Source organism: Pelobates fuscus, chromosome 13 (genome assembly GCF_036172605.1).
Source record: "Pelobates fuscus isolate aPelFus1 chromosome 13, aPelFus1.pri, whole genome shotgun sequence".
Taxonomy (NCBI): domain Eukaryota; kingdom Metazoa; phylum Chordata; class Amphibia; order Anura; family Pelobatidae; genus Pelobates; species Pelobates fuscus.
In genome coordinates, this window is record NC_086329.1 from 42,473,834 (window position 1) to 42,501,609 (window position 27,776).

The 27,776-nt window shown below is 40.3% G+C and overlaps 1 protein-coding gene across 1 annotated transcript in view; it reads left to right on the forward strand.

The window, feature by feature from the left end:
• The window catches only part of RPS6KA5 (ribosomal protein S6 kinase A5), a 60,428-nt gene extending 41,040 nt beyond the window's left edge, over positions 1–19,388 (forward strand). Inside the window, exons 9-17 of the mRNA XM_063440137.1 lie at positions 4,859–5,020; positions 7,250–7,372; positions 8,230–8,363; positions 8,995–9,088; positions 13,722–13,892; positions 16,183–16,374; positions 17,190–17,349; positions 17,810–17,973; positions 18,689–19,388. Coding sequence (XP_063296207.1) covers positions 4,859–5,020; positions 7,250–7,372; positions 8,230–8,363; positions 8,995–9,088; positions 13,722–13,892; positions 16,183–16,374; positions 17,190–17,349; positions 17,810–17,973; positions 18,689–18,928 — 1,440 coding nt within the window. The 3' untranslated portion in view covers positions 18,929–19,388. The remainder of the gene's footprint in view (positions 1–4,858; positions 5,021–7,249; positions 7,373–8,229; positions 8,364–8,994; positions 9,089–13,721; positions 13,893–16,182; positions 16,375–17,189; positions 17,350–17,809; positions 17,974–18,688) is intronic.
• Positions 19,389–27,776: the final 8,388 nt, after the last annotated feature.

Genomic DNA, 27,776 nt, shown 5'->3' on the forward strand with positions numbered 1-27,776 from the left:
GATTGTATGCGTACGGAGTACCCTGCGAGGGTCAGCGTCCTGTTGACGGCATGGTTCGACAACTTATTTTTAGTCTTTCCAGTCTCATTTATTGTCCTCTTAGAGGACACGAGTGATGAGCACGTTGCATGGAGGTTGGTGTTGCTCGAGCAACTCACGCCTTACTCCAGCATCAGCATTGTCCGAATTGGTACGCATGAGCCTGAACAGTTCCGCTTTCCCGGGCATTGCTGGGAAAGGAACGTTGCGTCTGCGTAGCTCAGCCGTAATAAGAGTAATGTTCCATGACCTGATAGAACCTGATAGGTGTCACCTTTTCGTGTAGGTATAGTGGTCCAGACTGGAGTACTGGGGATTGACATGTCATCACCTTCTTACAGAGATCTGAGACATATTGCAATATAATAATAATTAGCTTGGATCATGATCGTTTTATTGGCTGGCTAGCTAGTGCCCAGTGGCAAAGCAATTCACTAGGTTGATGACAGGTGAGGCCCTGCTAGTTGCCAAGTGGCTTGAGAGGCTCTATCTATGCTTTGGCGCGAGGGGATTTGTGGCCACCGAATGTTGTGTTGGCCTCTCGGTGACATTTAAATTATGAGATAGATTGGGTGTGACAAGTGAGGCCCTCTCTATGCCCCTGTGCGAGGGGGCCAACTATGTTTTGGCCCGTGGGGCATAATACCTCATGTGGAGGATTATTATTATGTTTATATAGCGCCAACAAATTCCGCAGCGCTTTACAGTGGGTGGACGAACAAACATGTAGTTGTAACAAGACACACAGGAAAAGAGGGGTTGAGAGCCCTGCTCAATGAGCTTACATGCTAGAGGGAGTGGGGTAAAGTGACACAAAAGGTAAGGATAGTATTAGACTATGACAGTTGCAAGAGAGAAATCAGTCGGGAGCTATTAATAGTTTAATTGATACGCTTTTGTGAAGAAGTGGGTTTTTAATGATTTTTGAAGGAGTGGAGACTGGGTGAGCATCTAACGGACGAGGGAAGTGAGTTCCACAGGAACGGTGCAGCCCTCAACAAGTCTTGAAGGCGAGCATCAGTGGTGGGAGTACGGACAGAAGATAGACGTAAGTCTGCAGCAGAGCGTAAGAGCCTAGACGGGACATACTTGTGTATTAGAGAGCATAGATGGGTGGGAGCAGAATTATGTAGAGATTTGAAAGCAAGAACCATAATTTTAAATTGAGCCCTATATCTTACAAGATGCCACTGTAGGGACTGACAGAAGGGTGAGGTGTGGACGGACAGGAAGATGAGCCTTGCGCCGCATTCATTATGGACTGTAACAGCGCAAGTTGGGAGCACGTAAGACCACTGAGAAGCGGATTACAGTAGTCAAGGCGAAAAAGGACAGTGGAATGGACCAGCACCTTAGTCGCATCTGGCGTTAAATAGGGTCGGATTCGCGCAATGGTTTTGAGATGGAAGCGGCAGGATTTGGCAATAGACTGAACATGAGGCGTGAAGGAGAGGTCAGAGTCAAAGAGAACATCTACTTGGAGGGAGGGAGACACAGGAGTAGCAACACTTGAGGGAGGAAAGACCAGAATTTCAGTTTGTGTCAAGTTTAGTTTAAGGAAGTGGGCAGCCATCCAGTTGGAAATAGCAGAGAGGCAGTCAGAGACACTAGTCAAGAGGGACTGGGAGAGATCAGGAGAGGACAGATAGATTTGCATGTCATCCGCATAGAAATGATATTGGAAGCCAAAGGAGCTAATGAGTTTACCAAGGGAGGCAGTATAGATGGAGAACAGTAGGGGACTAAGGACTGAACCTTGGGGGACACCAACAGAGAGGAGTTGGGGAGAAGCAGAGCCAGAGAAAGAAACACTGAAAGAGCGCAGGGAGAGGTTGGAGGAGCACCAGGAGAGAGCAATTGGCCTCGCGGGACCACTAACTCCAAGGCAGAGGTGCCTGAAACTTGTATTGGTCACCTAGATACCTATAAGCCAGTAAAACCAACTCATTAAAAAAAAAGTATATTGCAGGGGAGCCATCATGGCTAAAAACTTACCTGAATTCATTAAAAAGACCTACATGTGGAATGCTTAGTAGGAAATGCTTAGGAGGATGATAAATACGTATGCATACACAGCTGGCATGGAAGATTAAGGTTGAAAGCAACAAGAAGTGCTAGAATGTTTAAGTAATATTAGCATCCGATATAAAACTTCAATGCTTAAACTGAACATGACTGATGTTCCTGATGCATGTAGACCGTACAAAGAAAGTCTGGTTGGCGTTAGAAAGTGAGGGAATGCAAAAGCAGCAGACAAGAGAACTGCAGGTTTAGCTAGCTGTTTTAGATTATACCCCAATGAAAATGCATGCAAGCTGTCCCTTGGGGAATATCTACTAAACAGTGAATTACCAAACAATGTTGGCCCAATGAGTACCTCAATACCCAGAGGGCAGACAAACATTTAAAATGTAGGGTGACTTACTGAAATACATATGATACAGTTTTATGAATTTGAGGTAATTTAGTAGGAAGATTTAAGACATTTAGAAGATATTCCCCTTTACAGAAAATAAGGAATTTTACCTTTATGTGTACAGAGAATGTATATACAAGTTTATATTTTATTTCCTTTACCAAGTTTGGGCCTGACCTAAATTTAGAGTCAGTTGCAACACCTAGCCACATAATTACTAAACAATGAAGACTTAAAAAGTGCATGAATACCCTGGACAGCCAAAAAAAACTTTTACAATATGAAGTGAAACGGGCGGAGCCTAACCTTTCATGGAGACGGACGTGTGAGCCATTAGCTCTCCGACCCCGGGATCACAATCCGCGTTCATCAGCTACTATAACATAGCATCTCGCTCCCAAAATACAATCCTCCGATACTAAATATCCTCCACACCTACCTACCGCATGGGAGGAAATACAAAGAGACGAGACACAACGCCGCCGGTGGCCACAATGTTCCGCAATAGGGACGAAGGGCGGCCATCTATGTAGCAAGGCCACACAGAATCATTCTCCGAATCAGAGGGGTATGACCCCACGAAAAGCCGGACGAACCCCCTCACTAAAGAGGATCTGCGGAAGATGCTCCGGGAAACATCCAACGACATCAAGGCCTACACAACGGCCGCACTGAAGAAACCGATCGCAGGCCTAAAGGAGGACATGGAGGCCCAGGCCTCGTACACCAGCCACACTGAACAACAGCTATCAGAAGCGCAGGCAATTACCAAAAACCAAAAAAATGTCTCAAAGGGACAAAGTTACCAGAACAATTATAGCTTAATTTAGTTGTTCTGGTGTAAAGATCCTGTCCCTGCAGGCGTTTTAATGTTAACACTGCCTTTTCATAGGCAGTGTTTTGTGTAGCTGTGGCACAGATTTATTTGTAGCCCTGTGAATTGCATGAGCATGTCTGACTTTCTGCTCAACTGCCATTTTTTTTCTTTTTTTTTTTTTTTCTTTTTTTTCAATATTGCCATGTCTGCTTCATGACAGTGAGCAAAGTCTTGATGTCTGTCTCTGTTGCTGGGGTTACCTCCTCATTTCCAGTCAGCATGGAATGACGTCTTAAAAGGGGCAAGACAGCTGGAGCCATTTTTGTGGCTGACCGCTATGGTATGTGGCGCATAAAGTTGGTTATTACTGGAACTTTCAGTGAACTTGTGCTTCTTCGTAAGCGACCCATGCTTGCAGGTTGCACTGCCAAGTCTGTCTGTCTTGGAATAATTGCTTTTGAATGGTGTGATAATGTTTAACCCCTTAAGGACACATGACATGTGTGACATGTCATGATTCCCTTTTATTCCAGAAGTTTGGTCCTTAAGGGGTTAAAGGAACACTATAGGGTCAGGCACACAAATGTGTATTCCTGACCATATAGTGTCAAAACTATTTTTAGCTCCCCTTGCCCCCCTTAAATATAGTAAAATCTCCCCTTGCCCCCCTTAAATATAGTAAAAACTCCCGTCTGCCGATGCTGGCTCTGCCCAGAATTGATGATTTCAGCGAATCACAATGCTTTCCCATATGAAAGCACAAGATGGCTGAGATTGTCAATTTTGAGGCTCTCAGCCAAGGAGGTGGGGCAGAGGGGGAAGAGCCAAACTCCACCTTGGCCAATCAGCTACTCCTCATAGAGATACATTGATAAATGCATCTCGATAGGCAGGTTTGGAGATGCAGCATTGACCTAGGAAGCACCTCTAGTGGCCATCTGAGTAGTGGCCACTAGAGTTGTTCCTAGGCTGTAATGTAAACACTGCCTTCTTGCTTTTACAGCAAAAAGCCTGCATGGAATAATTATACTTACCAGAACATCTACAATAGCCTGTAATTGTTCTGGTGAACTATAGTGTTACTTTATCCATGATAAGACCCTGGTGAGTATGGGGTCCATATCCCTCAAGCTCTAGCTATAGCCACTCCATGTTTGTTAGAATTTGTGCTGCTATGGCAGGCTCACCTTTTTCATGAAATGTAATGACACAAAGTGTTCTCCATGTGCAGCAGTGCAGGTGCCGATTATCTACCAAGTAAAATGTTTACAGCAGCAAGGCTTTAGCAAAGGAAAGGCCACGTGACTAGTAAATCGAAAAAAGGTTGTGTGAAAGATTAGCTGGTTCATGCAATTTCGCAAAAATTAAAAACTGAAAGTTTACAAAAGTAAGGCAGGGAGAAATCATGGAAACGCTTCACACTTAAATCATCACTGTGTAGAAGGATTAATACCTATGGGTTCCTTTTGAATAATGCAACTGTGTGGGTTGTAATTATTATACAGAAATATGTAAATGCATTTAGTATCCGTTTTAAAACTAACAGGTGCCACTTCTAGCTTGTTTATTTTGCCATTTGCTTCTAGAAAATTAATTGGGATGATTTGGCTGCAAAGAAAGTTGCTTCGCCGTTCAGACCAGTAATTAAGGATGAATTGGATGTTCGGAATTTTGCTGAGGAGTTTACGGAGATGGACCCCACATATTCTCCTGCTGCTATACCAATGAATGCGGATCGGATATTTCAGGTAATGATTGATCAGACGATATTGTTCAGAGCTTGTTTTTAATTCTGCAATAAGCTACCTATTCACTCCAGTGATTTAAAGTATATCTGGATGATTGTGTAATTGTCCACCATCAATGGTAATCTATCGATGATGTGATAAATAGGACCACTGGCTTAGTGTTTCCAGCTTCCACGTAGCAGTTCTGGTAAAAAGAACCTTCAGCAACCCATGTTTGGGAAATTAATCTCCCTTCTTTGTATCTATTTATCTATTCACACATCGTGGTTATCCTATAGTGCCAGGTAAACAAAGCCATTTTCCTGGCACTATAGGGTTAATGGGTTCCCCGCCCTTTCTCTGGGCTGAAGGGGTGAAAAACACTTCAGTAACTTGCCTGAATCCAGCGTGGATGTCCCTTGGCGATGGGTCAGGCTCTGCCCACGCTCCTCCCCCACCGACGTCCGCAATGGCAGCATGCAAACTAGACCTCCCCATAGGAAAGGATTATTCAATGCTTTCCTATGGGAAAATTCTGACGCTGGAGGTCCGTGAGATCTGATAACGGACCAAAAGTCAATTTGGATTCCGGAAGCCCTCTAGTGGCTGTCTGGTTTTACATTGCAGCACTAGGTGCAAAAGGGTCACAACACCCAGACCACTTACATTTTCTGAAATGGTCGGGGTGCGTACAATTTAAATATAGTGAGTGCAAAACCCTAAAAAATGCTTTAGCACATAGGTTTGAAATGGCCTAGTTGTTAAGGGGCTAGAGGGAGGGCAGTTCAGGCTGTGGACCACCCCTGTTTAAAATATTTAAAAAAAAATAAATAAAACTCACCCCGGTTTTTAATCTTTAGTTGTGAGCACAGACCAGGAAGTGTCTGAAACCCTCTATTCAGTTCTGGCCCTCTCATTGTTGATGTTTATTGCAGGGGGTAACCAGGAAGTAGATCCACAGCTGTCCTTAATCGGTTTTGTGACAGGTAAAGCGTCATAGGAGTTGTAATTCAGCAATAGCCGGGGATCTACCTTTTGGCCACCCCGGGTTTTTGAGTTTAATTGTTTAGCACCTTACAGTGATTTCATTCATGCAAGGAGTAAAACTGCTGCACAAATAATCATCCCATTCCTCTCAGAGATGGTGGGGACGTCTATGGCATGGTGTGGGCACATACCTTACAATTACTTTTATGGCCAGGAGGAAGCTTTCTTTTAGGAAATGTTGAGACAGCAATTTTTTGCAAATCCCTGCAATTACATGTAACAATGTAAAGAGGAAATGTCCTTGCACCATGACCTTTTGTAGGAGGCATTGGTGGTTATGGAGCTTGGATTTAACCTTTTAATTATTTTGATCCACATTGTCTTCTTGTAGGGTTTTTGTTTTGGTGGGTAAGATAGTGTGTCCTGTTTTGCAGACAGGATAGCAATGCAGTGAATCCCGCTGGAGATCTGTTCTGTCTGCTGTTGTCTGTTTAATGACTCCCCACGCAGTGTAAATAGATTTTCCAGCTCTAATACTCACACCCAGTCTTTTGGATGGGGGTGGCATGGATTAATCCAGATTACTAGTTTAACTCATTTCTAGACAAACTAGCCTACACTGCATGTCAACCAGGTCGTGTTGACCTGAAGCATTGCTTCACAATCAGTTCCTATCCCTGTTTATCCTTTCCTGATACTGAAGCAGAGTGAGCAGCATGTTTTTTTGTTTTTGTTTTGACTAAAAGCCATGAATCCCCTCCAGTCCTATTCTATAAGGTCATACAATCTTAGCGTGAGTTAGCCAGGAGGTCCTTGGAGCTTGCTCATCTTTTAGGGGTTAAACTGTTAAAAAATGATTTAACCACAAAGTCTGTGTCCCAGCGCTGGATCACTGTGCCCATTTTGTCCTTCCACTTTCTGAAATTCTACATACGGAAGGCTGAGGCAGAGGTGCAGCTGAAGAGCATAAGCTGACTGTCAGCATAGCGATTTGGTGCTGGAACACAGACTTTTTGGTTAAACAGTTTGTGAACTTTTTACCCCTAAAGGTGAGCCAGGGATCTCCAGGCACCATAACAGCGTTCAGTTTTATGAAGTTATTATTGTGCTTGGAGTATTCCTTTACATCTAACTTTGCTGATGACAGCAGATGACAAATCATTTTTACTAAACATGTATCTGAAATCTTCTTCACATATTTGTCTTTCCATTTGTAACATTCTAAATGTGCTTTTTTTTTATTTTATTTATTTATTCATTCAGGGCTATTCCTTTGTCGCACCCTCGATATTGTTTAAGCGCAATGCTGCCATAGCTGACCCGGTGCAGTATCTCGGAATTGAGCGTCCTGGAGTTACAACTATTGCGAGGAGCGCTATGATGAAGGTTTTTATTAGATCAATATAGTAGGAGACTATTAAAATATAAGCTTTCTTATGTTTAACTCCTTAAGGACACATGACATGTGTGACATGTCATGATTCCCTTTTATTCAAGAAGTTTGGTCCTTAAGGGGTTAAATAAGGTGAGGGTTGATGAAACTGTAGCTCATTCTAACTATCCTTTCAGCACTGTAGCCAATAATGGAACTGTTTCACTCTCGGCTGCAGCACTGAAATGAAAACACACACACCTAATTTAAAAACGGAACCACCTTTCTTCTTCTGATTTGTTTGGAAGGAAATAAATAATATATATGTTTGGTAAGTTAGGGGTTCATACATTTCTATTCCCCCCATGGGACGTCCATTCTCCTGCATCCATGTATTTGCAGTGCCTGCTTATTTACATGGTAAAAATAAAGCAGTACACAGAAACATCTCATTGGTTTCTGTGCTCATTGCTTCCGTTTTTAGAAATTTGCTGTACCTTATTAATGCCTCTAGGTTATCCATCATCTCAAGACTACCTTGATTGTAGGGGATTCCCCTCAAACTCGCCCCAGGGGGCTTAATGTGGCATTAAAAAGCTCAACTATGCTTAATGCTCCCAATAGGTTTCAATACATCTTGGATACAATTGTTGTTGTTTGTAATGGGTGAGAGGGGGACTATCCCATAAACATCTGCTGTAGCTTATATCTAAGATATTTTAACTGTATAGTTTCCCTTTAAGAGTCTGCCATGTCGCACTCTTTAATGCTACTATTGTGGTTCTGTTTTTTTTAACTCCAGCTTTTCTTCTGATACAAACATTCCAGGGTTCTTTCTCTTCTGAATTACATGTCGTACATTTCCCGACAGGACTCCCCGTTTTATCAGCATTATGAACTGGATTTGAAAGAAAAGCCTCTGGGTGAAGGAAGTTTCTCGATCTGTAGAAAATGTTTGCACAAAAAAACAAACCAGGAGTATGCAGTGAAAATCATCAGCAAACGGTATGTTTTCTTTGGTGAACAGAATTAATTCGAGTAAGGTTTCGAATTCCAGGTCAGCGTTCCAGTTGCACACTTTTTAGACAAGTGCACTGGTATAATTCTGGCCATCATCTGTTTGTTTGTGTTTTTTTTTTTTTTTTTTTTTTTTTTTTTTTGCTTAAAGGGTTTCTTAAAGCATCATAACCACTACAGCACACTTTATAATGCCAGGAGTGCCGTCTTACCTGGTCCTGCCAGGCAGCTGGTCTCCTTTAAGGATGTCTGTAACGTGCATCTGGCTTCTGCAGTGCCGCATGCCGGTCCTGCCCAGCCATTGGCTTAGAGCACTAACTGACTGCTCTCAGCCTATTGATCCAAATCTGTGCTAGGAACATGCACAGAATAGACATTCGGGTTGGTTAATGATTCCACAATGATGTTGCCAGAGAGTTACAGCTCACTAGAGAGATTTAGTCTCTGTATGTGCAACGTTTCATAGAGAAACTCCCCACGTACAGACTCAAGCACTGTTTTGAAAGTTTCCTGGTTAACGAGCATGCACACAAGTTAAAAAAAGCAATTAGTCTAAAGTATGTTTTCATTTATTTTTTTGACTTTGTATTACATGTATTTACATTGATGTTTTATTTAGAATGGAGAGCAACACGCAGAAAGAGATTGCTGCATTAAAGCTCTGTGAAGGCCACCCCAATATTGTGAAGTTATATGATGTCTACCATGATCAGGTACTTGAGACCTATCTAGTGCTTTCTACTTTCTTTTAATACATGCTTGACTTTCAGGTGATTGTGTGCAACACCAGTAGCAATCTCCTACTTGTTAAAGGGACACTATAGTCACCAGAATAACTACAGATTGCTACATTTGTTCTGGTGAGTATGATCATTTCCTTCAGGCTTTTTGCAGAGAAAAGGCAGTGTTTACATTACAGCCTAGGGATACCTCCAGTGGTCCCTCCTCAGATGGCTACTAGAGGTGCTTCTTGGGGCAGTGCAGCACTGACATTCAATGTCTCAACCTTCTGCATGGAGACACTGAACTTTCCTCATAGGGATGCATTAATTCAATGCCTCTCTTTGAGGAGATGCTGATTGGCCCGTGCTGTGTTGCTGGCTCTGCCCCTTATCTGCCTCCTTGACAGTTTCAGCCAATCCAATGCTTTCCTCTGGAAAAGCGTTGTTATGGGCTTTGATCAACGCTTTGATGATGTCAGCCAAGCAGGCAGATTGGGGGCAAAGCCAGCAGCAGCAGTTTGGAATAAAGGTAAAATTGTACTATATTTAGGGTGCAAGGGAGCTAGATGGTGTTTTTAACACTACAGGTTTAGTAATACATGTTTGTGTTCCTGACCCCATAGTGTTCCTTTGAACAAATAAAATATAGCAAGGACTCTTCTTACAGCAAAACATTCCCATAGCAGCTAATGTGTCTGTTGGTGTTAATATACGCAGTACATGTATGTCAGGATGTTTCCTGTTAAACACATGCTCTGTGTTATTAACCCCTTAACACCGCAGCCGAATGTACAAGTTGTGATCCAAAAAAAACGTAAACAAAACCTGGCATTTGCGCTACATGTCTGTCCAACCGTAATTCACCTCTTTCATATTAAATGCACCCACACTTATTATATATCATTTTATTCAGGGGAAACAGGGATTTCGTTTAACATCAAATATTTAGGTATGGAACATAATTTAATATGAAAAAAATATTACAAAAATGAGAGAAAATAAGATTTTTTTTAATTTTTTTAGTTCTACGTGACATTCTAACTGTGAATGTCATAATACTGTTTGCTTTTACTGCAATACAATACACATATTTGTATTCAGCGATGTCTCACGTGTAAAACAGTACCCCCTATGTACAGGTTTTATGGTGTTTTGGGAAGTTACAGGGTCCAATATAGCATGTTACATATTTCAGTTTTTTCACATTGAAATTCGCCAGATTGGTTACGTTGCCTTTGAGACCATATGGTAGCCCAGAAATAAGAATTACCCCCATGATGGCATACCATTTGCAAAAGTAGACAACTCAAGGTATTGCAAATGGAGTATGTCCAGTTTTTTTAGTAGCCACTTGGTCACAAACACTGGCCAAAGTTAGTGTTAATATTTGAAAATGCAAAAAACTAATTTGAACGCAAATTTTGGCCAGTGTTTGTGACTAAGTGGCTACTAAAAAAACTTGAGGAAGACCCTGAGGGGTCGAAACGTCGATCGTTATTTTGAAAATTTGTAAATAAATACGTAAGGACTTTTTATGAAGACCGGAGAGTGCTTCCCTTATTTCTGCATATATATATATATATATATATATATATATATATATATATATATATATATATATATATATATATATATATATATATATATAAAACAGGGTTGATGTTCCAGGAGGGATAAGCCAAATGGAAAATGATTTAGGTAGACTAGAAAAATGGTCAGAGTTGTGGCAACTGACATTTAATGTGGATAAGTGCAAGATAATGCATCTTGGACGTAAAAACCCAAGGGCAGAGTACAGAATATTTGATAGAGTCCTAACCTCAACATCTGAGGAAAGGGATTTAGGGGTGATTATTTCTGATGACTTAAAGGTAGGCAGACAATGTAATAGAGCAGCAGGAAATGCTAGCAGAATGCTTGGTTGTATAGGGAGAGGTATTAGCAGTAGAAAGAGGGAAGTGCTCATGCCATTGTACAGAACACTGGTGAGACCTCACTTGGAGTACTGTACACAGTACTGGAGACCCTATCTTCAGAAGGATATTGATACCTTAGAGAGAGTTCAAAGAAGGGCTACTAAACTGGTTCATGGATTGCAGGATAAAACTTACCAGGAAAGGTTAAAGGATCTTAACATGTATAGCATGGAGGAAAGACGAGACAGGGGGGATATGATAGAAACATTTAAATACATAAAGGGAATCAACACAGTAAAGGAGGAGACTATATTTAAAATAAGAAAAACTACCACAACAAGAGGACATAGTCTTAAATTAGAGGGACAAAGGTTTAAAAATAATATCAGGAAGTATTACTTTACTGAGAGGGTAGTGGATGCATGGAATAGCCTTCCAGCTGAAGTGGTAGAGGTTAACACAGTAAAGGAGTTTAAGCACGCGTGGGATAGGCATAAGGCTATCCTAACTATAAGATAAGGCCAGGGACTAATGAAAGTATTTAGAAAACTGGGCAGACTAGATGGGCCGAATGGTTCTTATCTGCCGTCACATTCTATGTTTCTATGTTTCTATGTATATATATAGGTGTGTATATATATATATATATATATATATATATATATATATATATATATATATATATATATATATATATATATATATATATATATATATATATATATATATATATAGGTGTGCATATATATGTATATAATTTTTTTTATTTTTATTTATATATAGGTATATATTTAGTGATATATACGTATATACTTATGTATATAGATATATATATTATTTCGTTCTACGTGTATTTTGATATCAATATATATATATTAATTTTAAAATACAGTTAGAACGAAATTTCGCATGTTTATATATTTTTTATCTATTTATTTTGTATTATTTTTAATTTTTTACGTATTTATATATTTATTTTTTATTATATATAAATATATATAATAAAAATTATATATATATTTAATCAATATTGTACGTGTATTTTGATATTAATATATATATAATTATGTATATATTAATATTAAAATACATGTAGACAGTGTATGTATATATATGTGTGTGTGTATATATATATATATATATATATATATATATATATATATATATATATATATATATATATATACTTAGATCATATATATAATAAGTATATATAATCTTATTTTTACACTGTGTTAACTGATTTTATTTGAATTTCAGTACCTGCTGGCACTGCCTTGGACGGCTATGCCGTCCATGTGATCGCGGGGTCCTCGCAAGGACCTCACGATCACATGGCCCTGGGGGGCCGAAGAGGACGGAGGGGGACTCCCTGGGCTCCCAGGTAAGTCCCCCATACCGCGATCGCCGGCGTGGGATCACCGGCGACCGGGTAAGTACATAAGACCGCAGGACGTTCTATGCCGCCCTGCGGATTTTAGAGCCATCTAAATAAGGACGGCATAGAACGTCCTGCGGTCTTAAGGGGTTAATCATAAAAATTGTCCAGTGGGGCTAGTGAAGGTTTTTAACAGGGGATAAAGCTCTAAGAACAAACCTCTTGTTCTTTAGAACAGTCAATGCATTGCAAACTAACACTATTGTTGCCAAAAACATCTTGCATTTCTTTGGCTGTTTTTGGTCTGCATGATCAAAAGCTGTCTCAGTGTCTCATGTTTTGCAAATGTGACATGGTGCCACTGTGTAGAGCACAATGTTTCATATATATCACAGACTATCCAAATAGTTAGCATGTTAACATATAAAATTCTGTAGTCATTCTAAGTAACTTTCATAGTTGCAAAGGTGATAGTGACAGAGCACCCAGCGCTCAGAGTGGTGTTGAGCCGTCAGGCAGCCTAGACTAAAAGTTGAGGACTGCCTGTATTATTTTGTCAGTGTTTTGCACGCATTATTTTACTGAGAGATGCCCATCGCCCAGTTCACTAACCAGTTTATGTATAAACTCAGAGCAGTAAAGCCCTGTTGCAGGGACCAGTGCAGAGCTTCGTTCTAGCCCACAATGACTAGAGCATCGTGTCCTACATTCTGTAGCTCTCGTGCACATGCTTAGCATTTTTACATGAAACGCACCATGTTTTGGGGGAAGGTGACTACAAGTATTAAACTCATAACATTTAATCTTTAAAAAAAAAAAAAAAAAAATCTTGAATAGATAGTTAATAAAACTGTAACTTGTGAGTTAGTTACACTACTGTTTTAACTTTGCTGTTGATGTATTTGCTGGTTTGTGGGGTACAGTAGAGGTAAGCATAAAACACACACAACTCCTGCATTTTCTTGGGATTGGCCCTGACTTTTTCCACAAAGCACTGTACACTATGTACACTATGTGTCCTGGGTGCTAGACGTATTTTTTTTCTGCAATGTCCTACATTAAATAATTACCGGTAATTTTTTTTTTTTACTTGGTTGTTAGGTTGTGTTGACCGTTAAAAGCAAAGCAACTCTTTTTAAAATATAATATGAATAAAAATAAAGGCCATTAGAAGTTGAATGTTGCCCTTGAAGGGAATTTTTTTTTTTTTTTTTTTTAAGATAAGAATATTGTTTACACATACTTGCACTCTACTCTTGATACAGTAAAATTCTTGTGATTTACATGTATGTTGCATGTATTAACAAAGTTTTATTTGCTAATCTGGCAGCTTCATACATTCCTAGTGATGGAACTGCTGAAAGGAGGAGAGCTGTTTGAACGCATCAAGAAAAAGAAGCTTTTTAGTGAGTCAGAAGCCAGCCACATAATGCGCAAGCTGGTGTCGGCCGTTAGCCATATGCATGATGTTGGAGTGGTTCATAGAGATCTTAAGGCAGAGGTATTTTAAAAATTATTTTAAATTGTTAAATCTTCCCACTATTTTTTATGCAAATTGTTGCTGATGGTTGTGTTGTTAATTTTGTTTTTATTGATATGGTTTTTCAGTTATTTTAGTTTTTTTGTTTGTCAGAAAAAGTGCTTTAACATTGGCAAAAGAGGTTGGTACACACAGGTAACTATAAAAGTCAAACAAAACTTTAAACTGGTTAGAATCGTGGGTCATAACGAATGCAGGAAGAGTCATGAGTGGTGTGGTGGGATTGCCTAAACTGTGAATTGCCTTGTTTCTTTTGCGTATGGATGTGCCTTCTAGGATGTGTTTCCCCTCTTCTCTATCCCCTGTTCTATAATTTTGCATATAAAATCCTGCACTACACCTTCCGACCGACCTGGGGCACTCCGGCGCACCCAGCCCTGTGCGCCGGACCACCTCAGTTAGAACGTTTACTTAGAATGTTCACATGTGAAAACCACAAACCGCAAGGGAACGAGCGCCATGTGCTTCCCTTGGGTGGCCGCCGGTTCGTATTGCTGAACGCCCACCAGGGTTATCATTTGTCTCCCGAACAGTGCCGGACCACCATGATACGTGTGAACATTCACACCTCACACCGCAGGGGAACGAGCGGCGCGTGCCGCCTCTGGGTGGCCGCCAGTATTGCCGAACGCCCACCAGGGGAAACATTCGTCTCCCGAACGGCCTGTGTACGCTGACTTTGATCCCGGTGTCAAGGATCACCCTACCCGCTCCCAACGAAGCTATAATCACTTCTCCATTCCCTCGTTCTGCTCGTAGCCCAGCGGGTCCCTAGTGCTGCGAGTCAGCCTCGCGACTGCAGGCTCCCGCTAGCTGCATGGAAGTCTGTACTGACCAATGGGAGAGGGAGCGCCCATTCAAACTGGGTTTGCGCCACTCTCCTGGTTGGCCGGCACAGGCAAAGCACTGATTGGTCGCCGCAGGGAGCGACCAATCCGAGTAGGAGCGCTCATTCAAACAGGGTTTTGCGCCCTTCCATCTGATTGGGCGGCGAGGCCCTCCCGTCCTTGTGCGCTAATTGGCGCAAATATGTTTCCCGCCTTTCAGCGGATTGGTGACATCAGGTTTCGCGCCCTATCTTCTGATTGGGCAGCGAAACCCCCATCCTCCTCAAGCACAGATTGGTGCAGCCCAGTTTCGCGCCATCTCTTCGGATTGGGCGGCGAAACTCCTTTCTCCCCCTAACTCTGATTGGCGCGATTTGGTTCGCGCCACTTCGGCTGATTGGTCGTTGCTTGGTTTAGGCGCGAAGTTTGAATTCACTGGACTAAACCAAGCAACCCCATGGAACTGATTCCGGGGATGTACCAGAGCCTTGAGCCCCAGACTTCCGACGCCGATATCTCCGGCTCTGTACATCCGATCACCCCACTTTTTGCAGGGGTCCCAGATGCGACCCAGGGCTATTCCCCCGTATAAAGTGTAACACTGTACTGCACCTTGCCCCAAAGATCACCCCCTTGTATGTGAAGTGTACTCATACGTGTCCCTGTGTCCTGAGCAAGAGATGGTTATCAGTTCCCCAGCCCCCTCCTGTATGTGTGTGTGCGCTGTGCTGGATGGAGACCCCCAGCGGGGTCTGTGCTTAAAAAGCTGTGTGCCCAATAAACATTGTCAAATGTTGTATCCTGGAACTGTGTCCCGTCCTGTTACTGGGGAAATAGGTGTGACCTACTCTAACCAAAGGGATAACCAGCCAGGTTACCCAGGTCCCGCTATAAGTGGTAAAGTCTAACGGGTGCAAACAAATATACATTTATATAATATTACAAGGATCAGAGGGCCCATGTCGAACCAAGCAGAATTGTAGAATTCCCAGCTAACAACAACAGCCCCCTGGGAGTTGGTTTAGGCAAGTGGCATTCATGGTGCCAAACAAAAAAGGCAACCACTAAGATGGGAGGGCAGGCCACAAACCTGTTGAACCAACCCCAGTTATACTGTGTCCCTGGAGCAAGGGGGATAAGGTCCAAGCCAGGAGAAATAGGGGTGAAGAGAAAAAAAATTGCTTTGGGGGGAGGGGTAGGAATGGTAGCAAAAGAGGAGGTGGTGCATGAACCGCATGCCACAAAATGCCTATCCACCAGAGACAAACAAAGCGAGAGGGAACACTGTAATCTATAATTGTTTGATTTTTATTAAAACTATAGTATTTCCTTATTGCTAAGTTATGTGTTTTTGTATGTTGTTTATCTGTTCTATTTTAAATAGAATTTTAATCTAATCTAATGTTTTATATTTTTGTTTTTAGAATTTCCTTTTTACAGATGAAAGTGACAACTCTGAAATAAAAATCATAGATTTTGGATTTGCACGATTAAAACCTCCAGATAACCAGCCCCTTAAAACGCCATGCTTCACCCTTCATTACGCTGCTCCTGAGCTCTTAAATGACAATGGCTATGATGAATCATGTGATTTGTGGAGCCTGGGAGTTACCTTGGTAAGTTTACTTTTTTTACTAAATGATAAAACATGTACGTAATTGTTTTTCGTCACTCACGTTAACCAAAGCAAAATAAGTACACCGTAATCCCGGAAAAACTGAAGCCATCTGTGTAATGTTGGCGCGTTTAGTCTACAACATGGAATTCTAGCTCAGAAGGATAACTTTTATTAAAAAAAAAAAAAAAGAATAATAAATAAAAGTAATATTAAAGATCAATTATCTTCTCTGCAGAGGATGCAGAATTGATTGGATAGAACCTTCAGAAATTTTGGTGTTCTGCTGAGGTTCTTCCCATGTATGAGGAAGACACTTTTCATGGTTTCAGTTGCATGTATTGCGTTTTCAAGGAATGGGTTCTGTATGTCTAGAAGCATCTGTTTAAAAAAATAATAGAGATAGTTAGATAGATAGATAGATAGTTAGATAGATAGATAGTTAGATAGTTAGATAGTTAGATAGTTAGATAGATAGTTAGATAGATAGATATAGATATATATATATATAGATATATATATATATATATATATATATATATCTCTATCTAACTATCTCTATCATGAATTTTTATTTATTAATGTTGTATAGGCTTTTTTTTTTTTTTTTTCTTTCCTCTACAAATGATTGTCGTAATTTTTATATGCCAAACATACAAATACAAATTCAAGTCTGCTTTCCTTTTGGGTAATATTTTCTCTTGCATACCATGCAGGGATCTTTAGCGAATATTTTTATTTAATGTTTTTTAAATGGGTATACATTACCTGTATTAAACTCAAAGAGTTTTTATGGTGTCTTATTTCCCCTGCTAGTATACTATGCTATCCGGGCAAGTGCCTTTCCAGTGCCACGACAAGACCTTGACCTATTCTAGTGCAGAGGATATAATGAGGAAAATAAAGCAAGGGGACTTCTCCTTTGAAGGTGAAGCCTGGAAAAATGTATCTCAGGAGGCCAAAGATTTAATCAAAGGTATGGATCTGCTTTGAGTGGATAAGCTCTTTTTATTGTTGGCGTTTACTCGGAGGAACAATGGGTTGTATGTGAAGAAGCTGAGCGGTTTGGTGGACATCTCTAGTTTTCGTACTAAAATGTAGGCCAGACATATTTACAGAAGTTGGCCCTCATGGCAATATAGCTGTTGTTGGAGTTCCAGCTTTCAATCATAGGTTCGACAATGATATATCTAATGTAGGGATTACTGCTCTCACAGAGAGCATTGAGAACATACTGCTGATGTAGGGGTTACGGCTTTCATTCCTAAGCTTGGTAATAAAGGTGATGAAGAGTTAGTGCTGTCACACATGACTTGATAACTATCTATTTCATGTAAGGGTTACTTCATTCAGATGAACGTTTGAGGACAATATAGATACTGTAAGGGTTACTGCTGTGATTTTTCATTTCATAATTTGATTTTCTTTTGACTCAGGGCTTCTCACTGTAGATCCGAATAAAAGAATCAAGATGTCCACATTAAGATACAATGAATGGCTCCAGGACGGAAGCCAGCTTTCTTCCAACCCCTTAATGACTCCAGATGTCCTTGGTTCTGCAGGCGCCATTGTACACAATCATGTGAAAGCCACATTTCATGTAAGATTTTTTTTTTTTTTTTTTTAAAGTATCTTTCTGCATTCACATGCGTATTGTTATATGCAGTAATACCTTGTGATAATCATGAGGCTTCTGTTAAAGTTGGAAGCTTTGTGTTGAAATTGATTTAATCTTCAGTGAAGAGGAAATTGTCACTTTATATTGTACTAGTGTTACATTGTTTTTGAGTTGTCCCCAATACTGAAGATAGATGCTTTGTTTGTGTACTAATAGGGGTAAGTATGACTACTAGTTGGATGATTGGTACTCAAGGTAACATTAGAAGAGAACAGGTAATATTAAAGGAACAATCCACTGCCAAATTAAATAAATAAAAAAATACTATTTTAGTAAATATATCCCAAATGAAAACATGCATAAAAAGGCTGCCGTTCTCTTGTCTAAAGCCTTTGCAAACCATTCCCTTCTAATTCAGCCCAGACTTTCTGTGGTTGTCCATTCACAGACTTCCCAATGCAGCTCAATGAGAAGTCTTTGCAAGGTAGGTGCGCTGGGCAGTTAATTCCCTTTGAGTTAAGCTCCACTGAGCTAAATAAGCCAGGAAATATGGGGGGTGATTGTCTGATGGCCAAACAATACATGCAAATGAGTTTTTCACTAGTGTAAGAACGGGGACAATGCTACTCTCTGTACAGTAATAATAAGAAACCCACACGCAAACTTTTAGAAATGAAAAACTGTTTATCTTCCGCAGGCCTTTAATAAGTACAAGCGAGAGGGGTTTCTTCTCCAGAATGTGGACAAAGCTCCTCTGGCAAAACGACGCAAGATGAAGAAGACCAGTACTAGCACAGAGACACGTAGCAGCTCCAGCGAGAGCTCACACTCATCGTCTTCCCACTCTCACGGTAAAACGTCGCCTTCAAAGACTCTACACCTGGCTAATCCCACCGAGAGCAATAACCCAGACACCATGTTCCAGTTCACTGACTAACTGAGCTGGAAGACCAGCATTTCTAACCAAACTACAACGGTAGCCAGATCAGCACATTGGATTACACGGTCCCCATCGGTGTGCTTCTAGCACTTTCATTTACCTTCGGTGCTGCAGGCATTTGGCAGGGAAGCAACAATCCGACATTGACCACAACTGGCAGTCAGTCTGCTGGGTTACCGCAGCCCTCCATATATGTCTGGATGTGCATGTTTGGAGATGCAGTCCTCAGCTGCCAGAGGTGTCCTATACAAGTTACTCTGTTAACCGTGATTCCAGTAATTATTCCCTTCCCTATTCTTTGCCAGTCTGGCAGGGGGAGGTTAAAGGCCTTGATCTGTAAGGGCTGCTGTGACCAATCGCATGTCTTGCCTTGTTTAACCCCTTTTTTGCAATGCAGAGGTTAATATGGCATGCACATAGCTGTGTGTCACACATTTTGATGGACATGCTGTGTTTGGCTGTCCAATTGTTTTAGGGATTTTTTTTTTTTTATATAAATATAACTGAGAAAATGCTACAGTATTACCTACTGTAAATGGCAGCAATGTCTTATTCATAGCTTCTCTGCTCGGCTCTTAAACACCTGTTTTGCATAGTCCTGCATTTCATGTAAATACGATCTCCAGAACTGGGTGCAATGCTTGGAAGTAACCTTATGTCAATGCATTAACTTGTAGGATATTTCCATTGTTTTACAAGAACTGAGCAAAAATTTGCTTTATCTATACAATTTGGAACAGAAATTTACTAAATGGAATCTGTCTTTTTGGATGCCACTATTGAGGTGCGTACCTCATTTGCACTCCTTTGAAGTGAGCCTGTCCAGGTAGCTTCAGACGAATGTCAGAGTGATTATCTGTTTGGAAAATATGAAATGCTCGGCATCAGAAGGTACGATATGTGTACGAGGAGCTGATGTAGTGATTCAAATTTTCAATAGTGGTGGCATTCAGCAGCGAGGTAATAGGACAGTTGTATTATGGGTCTCATAAACATCCTGCTATTGTGATTGTGTGGAGTGAGAAGTTCACACTTATTTTATTGGGGATTTTTCTTGGGTGTTCACTAGAAAAGGGTGGACAAAACAAAACAGAAAGGTAAGACAGGGGTTTCAAACATGACTGTCCTTCTGGATCTGAGACATTTTGGTAGATTTGAACATTTAGACTTTTTTCCCCCAAATTGTAATGGAATCAAAAAGTGACAGATTCAGTTTCCATCCTGTCCCATCTTATTGTCCAAACTGTGCACATGAAACCCCATTTTATAGAAGCATCGCATTTTTGTGGTTTTAATGTTATTACAAACTTACACTGTGAGTTCCAGATCTTTTTGATTACCTACTTTAATTCCTAGGCAAAAAAATAAGGAACCTTTCTTACCAAGCTCTGGATAACTATGCTTTTGTTGTGTAAATAATACACATAGAGGGTATTTTTATGTAGTGTAATCAGAAAAAAAAGGGATGTTTGGAACACAGCCTTATTACACATTTCTTTATATTTTATAAAGCAGGAGTTTCCCTATTGGCTTACAGAGGTCTAATTTCAAAGCCCAAAGTAACTGGCTAAACGTCATGACACTTAATCCCACCAGTGATATTACAGTGAACTTTAAGCGCATGTGAGCTGCAAACGGCAAATGGAGAGACAAAAAAAAATAGGCGTCTAATTTTAAACTGATGATGCCATATTCCATAGGATAAACTTTAACTTTGCCTCTGTCTCTGGAATGCATTTTTACAAAACAAGACTTGCTCTTAAAATGCATCTGTCACACAAAAGAAAGCATTGTGACTCCTTGTAGATGCTAAAATGTTATCTACATATTGTGCTAGCCAAATTGCTGGCAAGTGAATGTTTTTGTAGTTGCAGCCTGCAGCGTATCTCTCTGTACTATTAGAATAGAGATGGCTATGTATATGAGAGTAGAGCCTTTTGTGTACCCACTTTGGAATTTAGCCAAGTGCATTGTGGGGAAAATGCCAACAAAGATGCGCGTGTACCTGCAAACATCAAATGAATATAATGTTTAACCCATACATTTGATCTCTATTTCACTAAAGCAGTGTATATAGAGTAAATGTTATTACTTACCAGCAGCTAGTCCTATGTCATGTGAGATAACAAAACTAAACCCATGTTTTTTGATACAAAGCACACCTGGTTTCACTTAAGTAAACACAGGCAGCAAAATTTACTCCTAATCATAGTGTATACTGCCAGCCACAGACTGGCCAGTGTGCCAGTTTACCTAGTATTTTTATTTGTTTGTGTTGTGCTGCTCTATACGTGTGATAATAATGCTGCCTTTTATATTAAGATCTAAAATTCTGACTGCCAACATTGAGTAGTGATCTGTAGCTTGAAACTTTGCTCTGCAAACAGTGCAAATTTCATGTGTAGCCAGTGCAGAGCTATTGTGGGTTCTAGTTTTGAATCCTAATGCTGAAATTATTTTATTTTTGTAAGAAAGTTTTAACATTTCTGCTGCCAGAATGGTGCTTTGCAAATATGATGCTCAGTTTTTTGGCTCAGTTCTAAATCTCTGTAATTTATAAGCTGGGGTCTCCATGCCTTGATTGAACAGAAGATATTAGAAATATATGTGCAGTTTATTGTATAGAAGTTGGCAGGTGTCGAGGACCACAATTCCTTGCAGCCTTGACTTTCACAATTTTTTTTTTTTTTTGCAGTCTAGCTTTAACCAGATAGTTAATTGCTTAGCAATAGACAACGTGTCTTGTGCAAACAAAACAGTGGATGACTGCCTATACTTTTTAGAATTGGTGTTTGAGAAAACCTGATGGAAACACAAGATTAATATATAATTGCAATAAAATAGTATATATTGTATACATACATCTGCAGAAAATGTAAACAGTTTTGACAGATTTTTAAATATTTTTTTTCTAATCCTAATTTAAAAAAAGAAAATGCCCCATGAACTCAATGTGAGGGGTGTTGCAAGCACATCTACCCGCTCTGTCCTGCAGCAAGTGGAAAACGAACGTGGACATGTTAATGAGTTCAGATGCCTTTCAAACCGCTGTATACTAATGAGCTCATTCAGCAAAATATGGAACTAACTTTGAAACATGGAATGCTGCTATAGGACATGCCCCCAAAACTGCATTTTAAGCTCAGGCAGGTAATCAGACTCTAAAAATTTCTCATTCTGACCATATGAACTGTGTGCTTGCTTACAACACATTTAGACTTTTCTATGTTTTTTACAGCCCCTTGAAGGTAACCTGCCTCTTAAAGGGACACTTCACACACCAATGCTACTTTAAAGCATTTGAGAGGTTTTGACCTCATTAATATGTAGGTTTTTTTTTCATGGAGGGAGGGGAGGTAGTCTACTTGCATTCGGACCACCTGGTGGCACTCGCCGTTTCTGAGGTTTTAAAAATAAAAAAAAGTTTTTGTCAGAATATTTAATAAGTTACCAGCTTTGGCAACACCTGAAAGGAACAATGCGTATTATATTATACTATTTTTCTGGAGAATATGTTAGTTTAAATGAAAGCTGTAAAAAGGTATAGCAATACAAGACTATGAGAGAGATTTCTTGTGAGGACTATTTTTGCATTGTTCATGATTTAGACAGGGTGCTATTTTACCTTGCAGTCGCTGCACGTGATGTTATGCCTTTCTCCCCCGTCACTCTTTTTGTCATTATTAGATATGTTTTATTGTAACAGATCTTTGACACATGGTGTAAAAAAAATCCACATGACTTGTTCCTCTGTCCTCCTTGCACACACACTTTTATACATTTGTACATTTAAAAAAAAAAAAAATTGAATTTCCTGTATTGGAAATTTTAAAGCTTTAAGAAAAGTTATTCATATTTCATATTGAATAAATTATTTTTATATTTGAATATGCAATGGCATGAACGAGAACCTTGGGAGAAAAATATTGAAATGGCTAATGTTACAATTTTGCTGTAGGTTAGTGTCATTGTAGAACTTTGCAATCTTTATTATTGAATTGTGTTTTAATTGTGCTCCTTGTGTTTTTTGTTTTTGTTTTTGTTTTTAATGGAGCTGATTTAATTTTAGCTGTTGTCATAGAGTATAAGGAGAGGGGCGCCTAATTGGCCATGCAAACCGACTTCTTACAAGCTGTGATAAAGTCTTTATATGTTTAAAACCATTGAGAAGAAAACAGTGGTTATGTATAAAACATGTTCTGTATCCCCCCCCTGAAAATAATTGTAATCTGTTTTATTAATGTGCTAGTACGATATGTTAATGATTTATTTGGGCTCCTTGTGAAAGTTCTATTTTAAACTAAAACAACCCCATTTAAAAAAATACAAAAAAAATATTAAATATCCTGTGCAAATTCTCCTAATCAGATTTTTCTAAAAAAAAAAAAGCTGCATTTATTAAATTTTTACATTGAACATATTAATCTGAAAGAATATTTGTATCGACCGATTATATACTGTTAATCAAATGACAAGTTTCCCAAATGGACCACAAATCCATTCATGTTTGATGATCGTTGTCCCATTAATAATTTAAGGCTTAAGATTTGTTGTTTGAATTGTGAAAGCAGGTTAATGTCTTTTGTGGGGTGTGTGACACTCCAATGTGCTGGTTTTCATTCTTTTGCCTGTTCCTGTAGCTACAGGGCAATAAGCCTGTGGTCCAGTGTTCATTTCTCACTGTTTCTATCTCTCTCGGCTTTCGTGGAAAACCTTACTGTTAGTGCAGCAAATTCTATATTTTTGATAATGCTTTGAGCTCTTCTGTTTGTGCCAAGCATTTGTTAGATCTTGATGTCAAGATTTCTTTGCAGAGCATTTACCGTAGATTAGTTTAAAAATATATATATAAACAGATTTTTGAAAGCGTTAAAAGATTGTGATATTTGTGTGGGTTTTCACTGCCGGTGCACAAAGGCAGTTGCACCTTGACATTTTCTTTAAATGGTAAATGGCCACTGGGCCATTACGTTTCTTTAACAGTCCTCAATTTGGTCCTTTTTCCCAGACGGTATATACTTCACCCTACTTGTGTATTCTTTGTAGAACTTTGTAATGTTTCCAGTTGCAGACAAGTGTTTCATATCTATTCTTCCAAAGATAAAATAGTTGGCCCATGACTATATGACTGAATTTACATTTGAAGCTATGAAACATATATATATTTTTTTATTTATTTAATTTCTTAAAATACTTGAAAGGCAGATGAAGATGATTTTTAATGGGGGAGGTTTAACATGAATACTCAGCAGTTCTGGAACAAAGTTCAAAAAGTGGTCCACGGTAACTAAATGTTCCTGCTGATTACTCCACTTTTGTAGGACTTTTGCCATTTATATATTTAGCTTCTTTTTTGGGGGGGGGGGCCTGCACTCCCAAACATAGCAAACCTAGATTGTCAAAAAAGGGAATAAAGAGCTTTACTTTACAGGTTTAATTATTCAAAGTGTGTGTGTGTGTGTGTGTGCCTTTGCATGTTTTGCAAAGTATGTTTGTGTTTATTTTTTTTATTTTATTTATTAAGAATGTTTGGGGACAGTGCAGGTATCGATAGATTGCATATTCGGTTAAATGAAAGTAGTCAAAGAGTCTGTGTTTTCATTAGGATTTCACCAGTGATGTTCATAAACCAGTTTGCGAATCAAACCCAAACAGAAAATTAAATCAAATCAAATATAGTAAAATAAGCAAGAACAAAGTCCCCTGCCCCCAATCAACATGAACATGTCACTGTTTTTCATTGTGATTGCTTCACTTATAGAACTTGACAGAGATTATACAAACCCTCAATATGTACGAATAGTAAAAGCAGGCATCTGTGAATATGAAAGTGAAAAATCTGTGACATTTGTAATGTACTGCAATATGGACCACATAGTATTTGCTGTCATGGGGACCATCTCGACGTGACCAAACATCAATCATGCAGTTCCAAACTTTTAATTTAAATAGTTATAGGGTTAATCCATCAAAGTAGTCAATCATAGGTTACTTGACTTTTTTTTATTTTTTTTTATTTCACAATTTTAAAATATATTTATTGAGCGATTACCAGTAGGTATTGGTATTGTGTCCTGGCAAACTTTAGTGACACAGATGTTTACCGCTACCTGAATATCTCTGCTCAGGATGGTCCTAAGAAATTTTTTAAAAGGTTTTACAATTGTTGGACCATCTGAGCTGGAATTACCCTTTACAGATAAGTTATAACTTAAAAACTCATTTTGTAAATATTGATTTTCATTAATCAGTTACTACTTTTAACTGAATGCTGGGTTCTTCCATGGAGAATCTTGGGCTATTCTCCATTCTGTATGGCTCCTACCAAGCCCTGTTATATATAACAATGAGCTAGATCAGTGGTTCTTAACCACTTATTATCCACTGAGCTAGACTGCAAGTGAATGAAATGTCTACGTTTCTGTCCCTAATTCTTCCAGAAACATTTTGCTTAAAACAAATGTACGGTATATATTAATAATAGTAATGTGGAATAGGGAATGGATTTTTTTTTTTCTCTAGCTTATGGTTTGTTTGTGTTTTTTTTATTTTTATTGTGTGTATGTGTGTGTGTGTCTTGCTATTGCTCATAATTCTGTGTGTGTATGAAAGTGAGATGTGACAAGACAAACGGCAACAAAAGAAAAAAATATAAATGCCTTGATTCATCTACAGATTTACCCATGTACATTTGTATATCTGTAGAACTGTTACATTATTAACTTGGGCTGTTTTAGAATAAGATAATGGGATTTTGGAAATAATGTGTTTTATTAAAAAAAAATGTAAATTTAATTTTTTTTTTTTTTTTTTAGATTTAATTGTCGGACATTTATATAGAGCGCTGGGCCGCTACTCTTTGCCTGTGATTAATATTGATCTCCTAATTTGATGGTACTCCTGTTTAAGGACCAGAAGCTCTTTTTTTGTCCTTTCTTTTAATAAGGCATATGATTTGGGTTTACAGAATGAAGAAAGGGAAATGCACGAGTTGTATACAAGATGGGGATATCCAGGGCTCGAGTCCTGCAGGAACGCATGGGAACGGCGTTCCTGCACTTTTTCCAAAGCAGGAACGCCGTTCCCGTTCCCAGTCCTGCAGGACCTGCCCTGCTACCTGCACACAGGGGCCATCACACGCTGTGTTCCCTCTCCGGCTCTAACTCTCGCGAGACCACGGGTTACCATGGCAACGCTCCGCACAGGCGAGTCTCGCGAGAGTTAGAGCTGGAGAGGGAACACAGCGTGTGATGGCCCCTGTGTGCAGCGGCTGCTTCCCTCCACCGGACCACCAGGCGATCTCCCCCCTCCCTGACAAGGTAAGAAGCAGGGAGGGGGGGGGGGGATAATAACATTCTTCCTGGTGCTGTGGGCGGCCTCGGCAGATGGCTGGCTGGCTGCTCTGAGTCTCAGACTCAGTGACTGATGCAGCAGTTAAGCTGGGGCCGGTATGCTGTCTGACTGGGGCGTGTGGTGCAGGTAGTGGGGGTGGAGCCCAGGGGGGGAACGTGGAGGTGATAAGGCAGCCAGGAAGGAACCTTCTCCTCCTGCTCCGCAGGAAATCAGATCTCCCTCACTGCCTCTCCAGCAGGCAGCAGCCCTTCAGCACTGCCACTGTCTGACAGCAGGAAGTAGCAGACACTGAGTGTTGCTGTGCATCGTGCAGAGCAGAGTCCCCCCAGTCAGGCCAGGTCCAGATCATTGTGTCTCCCCTCTTTGACCCAAGGTAAGCCAAAGTGAGGGGGACAACAAATAGGAAGGTGTATTGTTGTTGTTTTTTGTTTTGTTTTTGCATTGCATTGTTGTAGTATTTTAAAGTCCTTAATCCCCACCACAGTGAGTCCCTTGGCAATCCTGTGTGCTGCCCATCCCCCTTTGTGCATCCTTTCCTCCTGTTTGAACCCCTTTACCCCCTCTGTGATTCCCCCTTTCCCCCTTCTGTGCAGTTCATTCCCCCCTTTGTGCAGCCCCCTTTCCCCACTTTGTGCAGCCCCCTTCCCCCTCTCTGTGCAGCCCTCTCCCCCTTGTATGAATCCCCATTTTTCCCTCTGTGCAGTTAATTTCCCCCTCTTCCCCTTCTGTGCAGTTAATTCCCCTTTGTGTGAATCGCCCTTTCCCCCCTTTGTGCAGCCCCCTTTCCCTCTCTGTGTGCAGCCCCCACCCCCAGTGTGAATTCCCCTTCCCCCTCTGTGCAGTTCATTCCCCCTTCTCTGTGCAGCCCCCTTGCCCTCTGTGTGCAGCACCCTCTGTGTGCAGCCCTCGAGTGTGTGTGTTAGTGTGTGTGTCTGTTACTGAGTGTGTTAGTTTGTGTGTGTCTGCTAGTGAGTGTCAGTGAGTGTTAGTTTTTGTGTGTTTGTTAGTGTGTGTGTTAGTGAGTGTGTGTCTGCTAGTGAGTGTCAGTGTGTGTTTGTGTGTCAGTGAGTGTGTTACTGTGTGTCTTACTGAGTGTGTTAATTTGTGTGTGTCTGTTAGTGAGTGTGTGTTTGTCAGTGAGAGTGTATGTATGTCTGTCACTAAGTGTGTCTGTCAGTAAATGTGTGTGTCTGTTAGCTAGTGTGTATGTGTCTGTTCGTAAGAGTGTGTGTGTGTGTGTGTGTGTGTGGTAAAAACCCCTTCAGCACTTACCTTTCTCCAGCGCTGGGCTCCCTTTGCGCTGGTGATCTCTCCGCCCTGATCCGCCTCTCAGCTCCGAATGCGCATGCGCAGCAGAGCCGGGAACGCATTCAAACTGCCCATAGGAAAGCATTACTCAATGCTTTCCTATGGACGTCCAGCGTCTTCTCACTGTGATTTTTCACAGTGAGAATCGCGGAAGCGCCTCTAGCGGCTGTCAGTGAGACAGCTA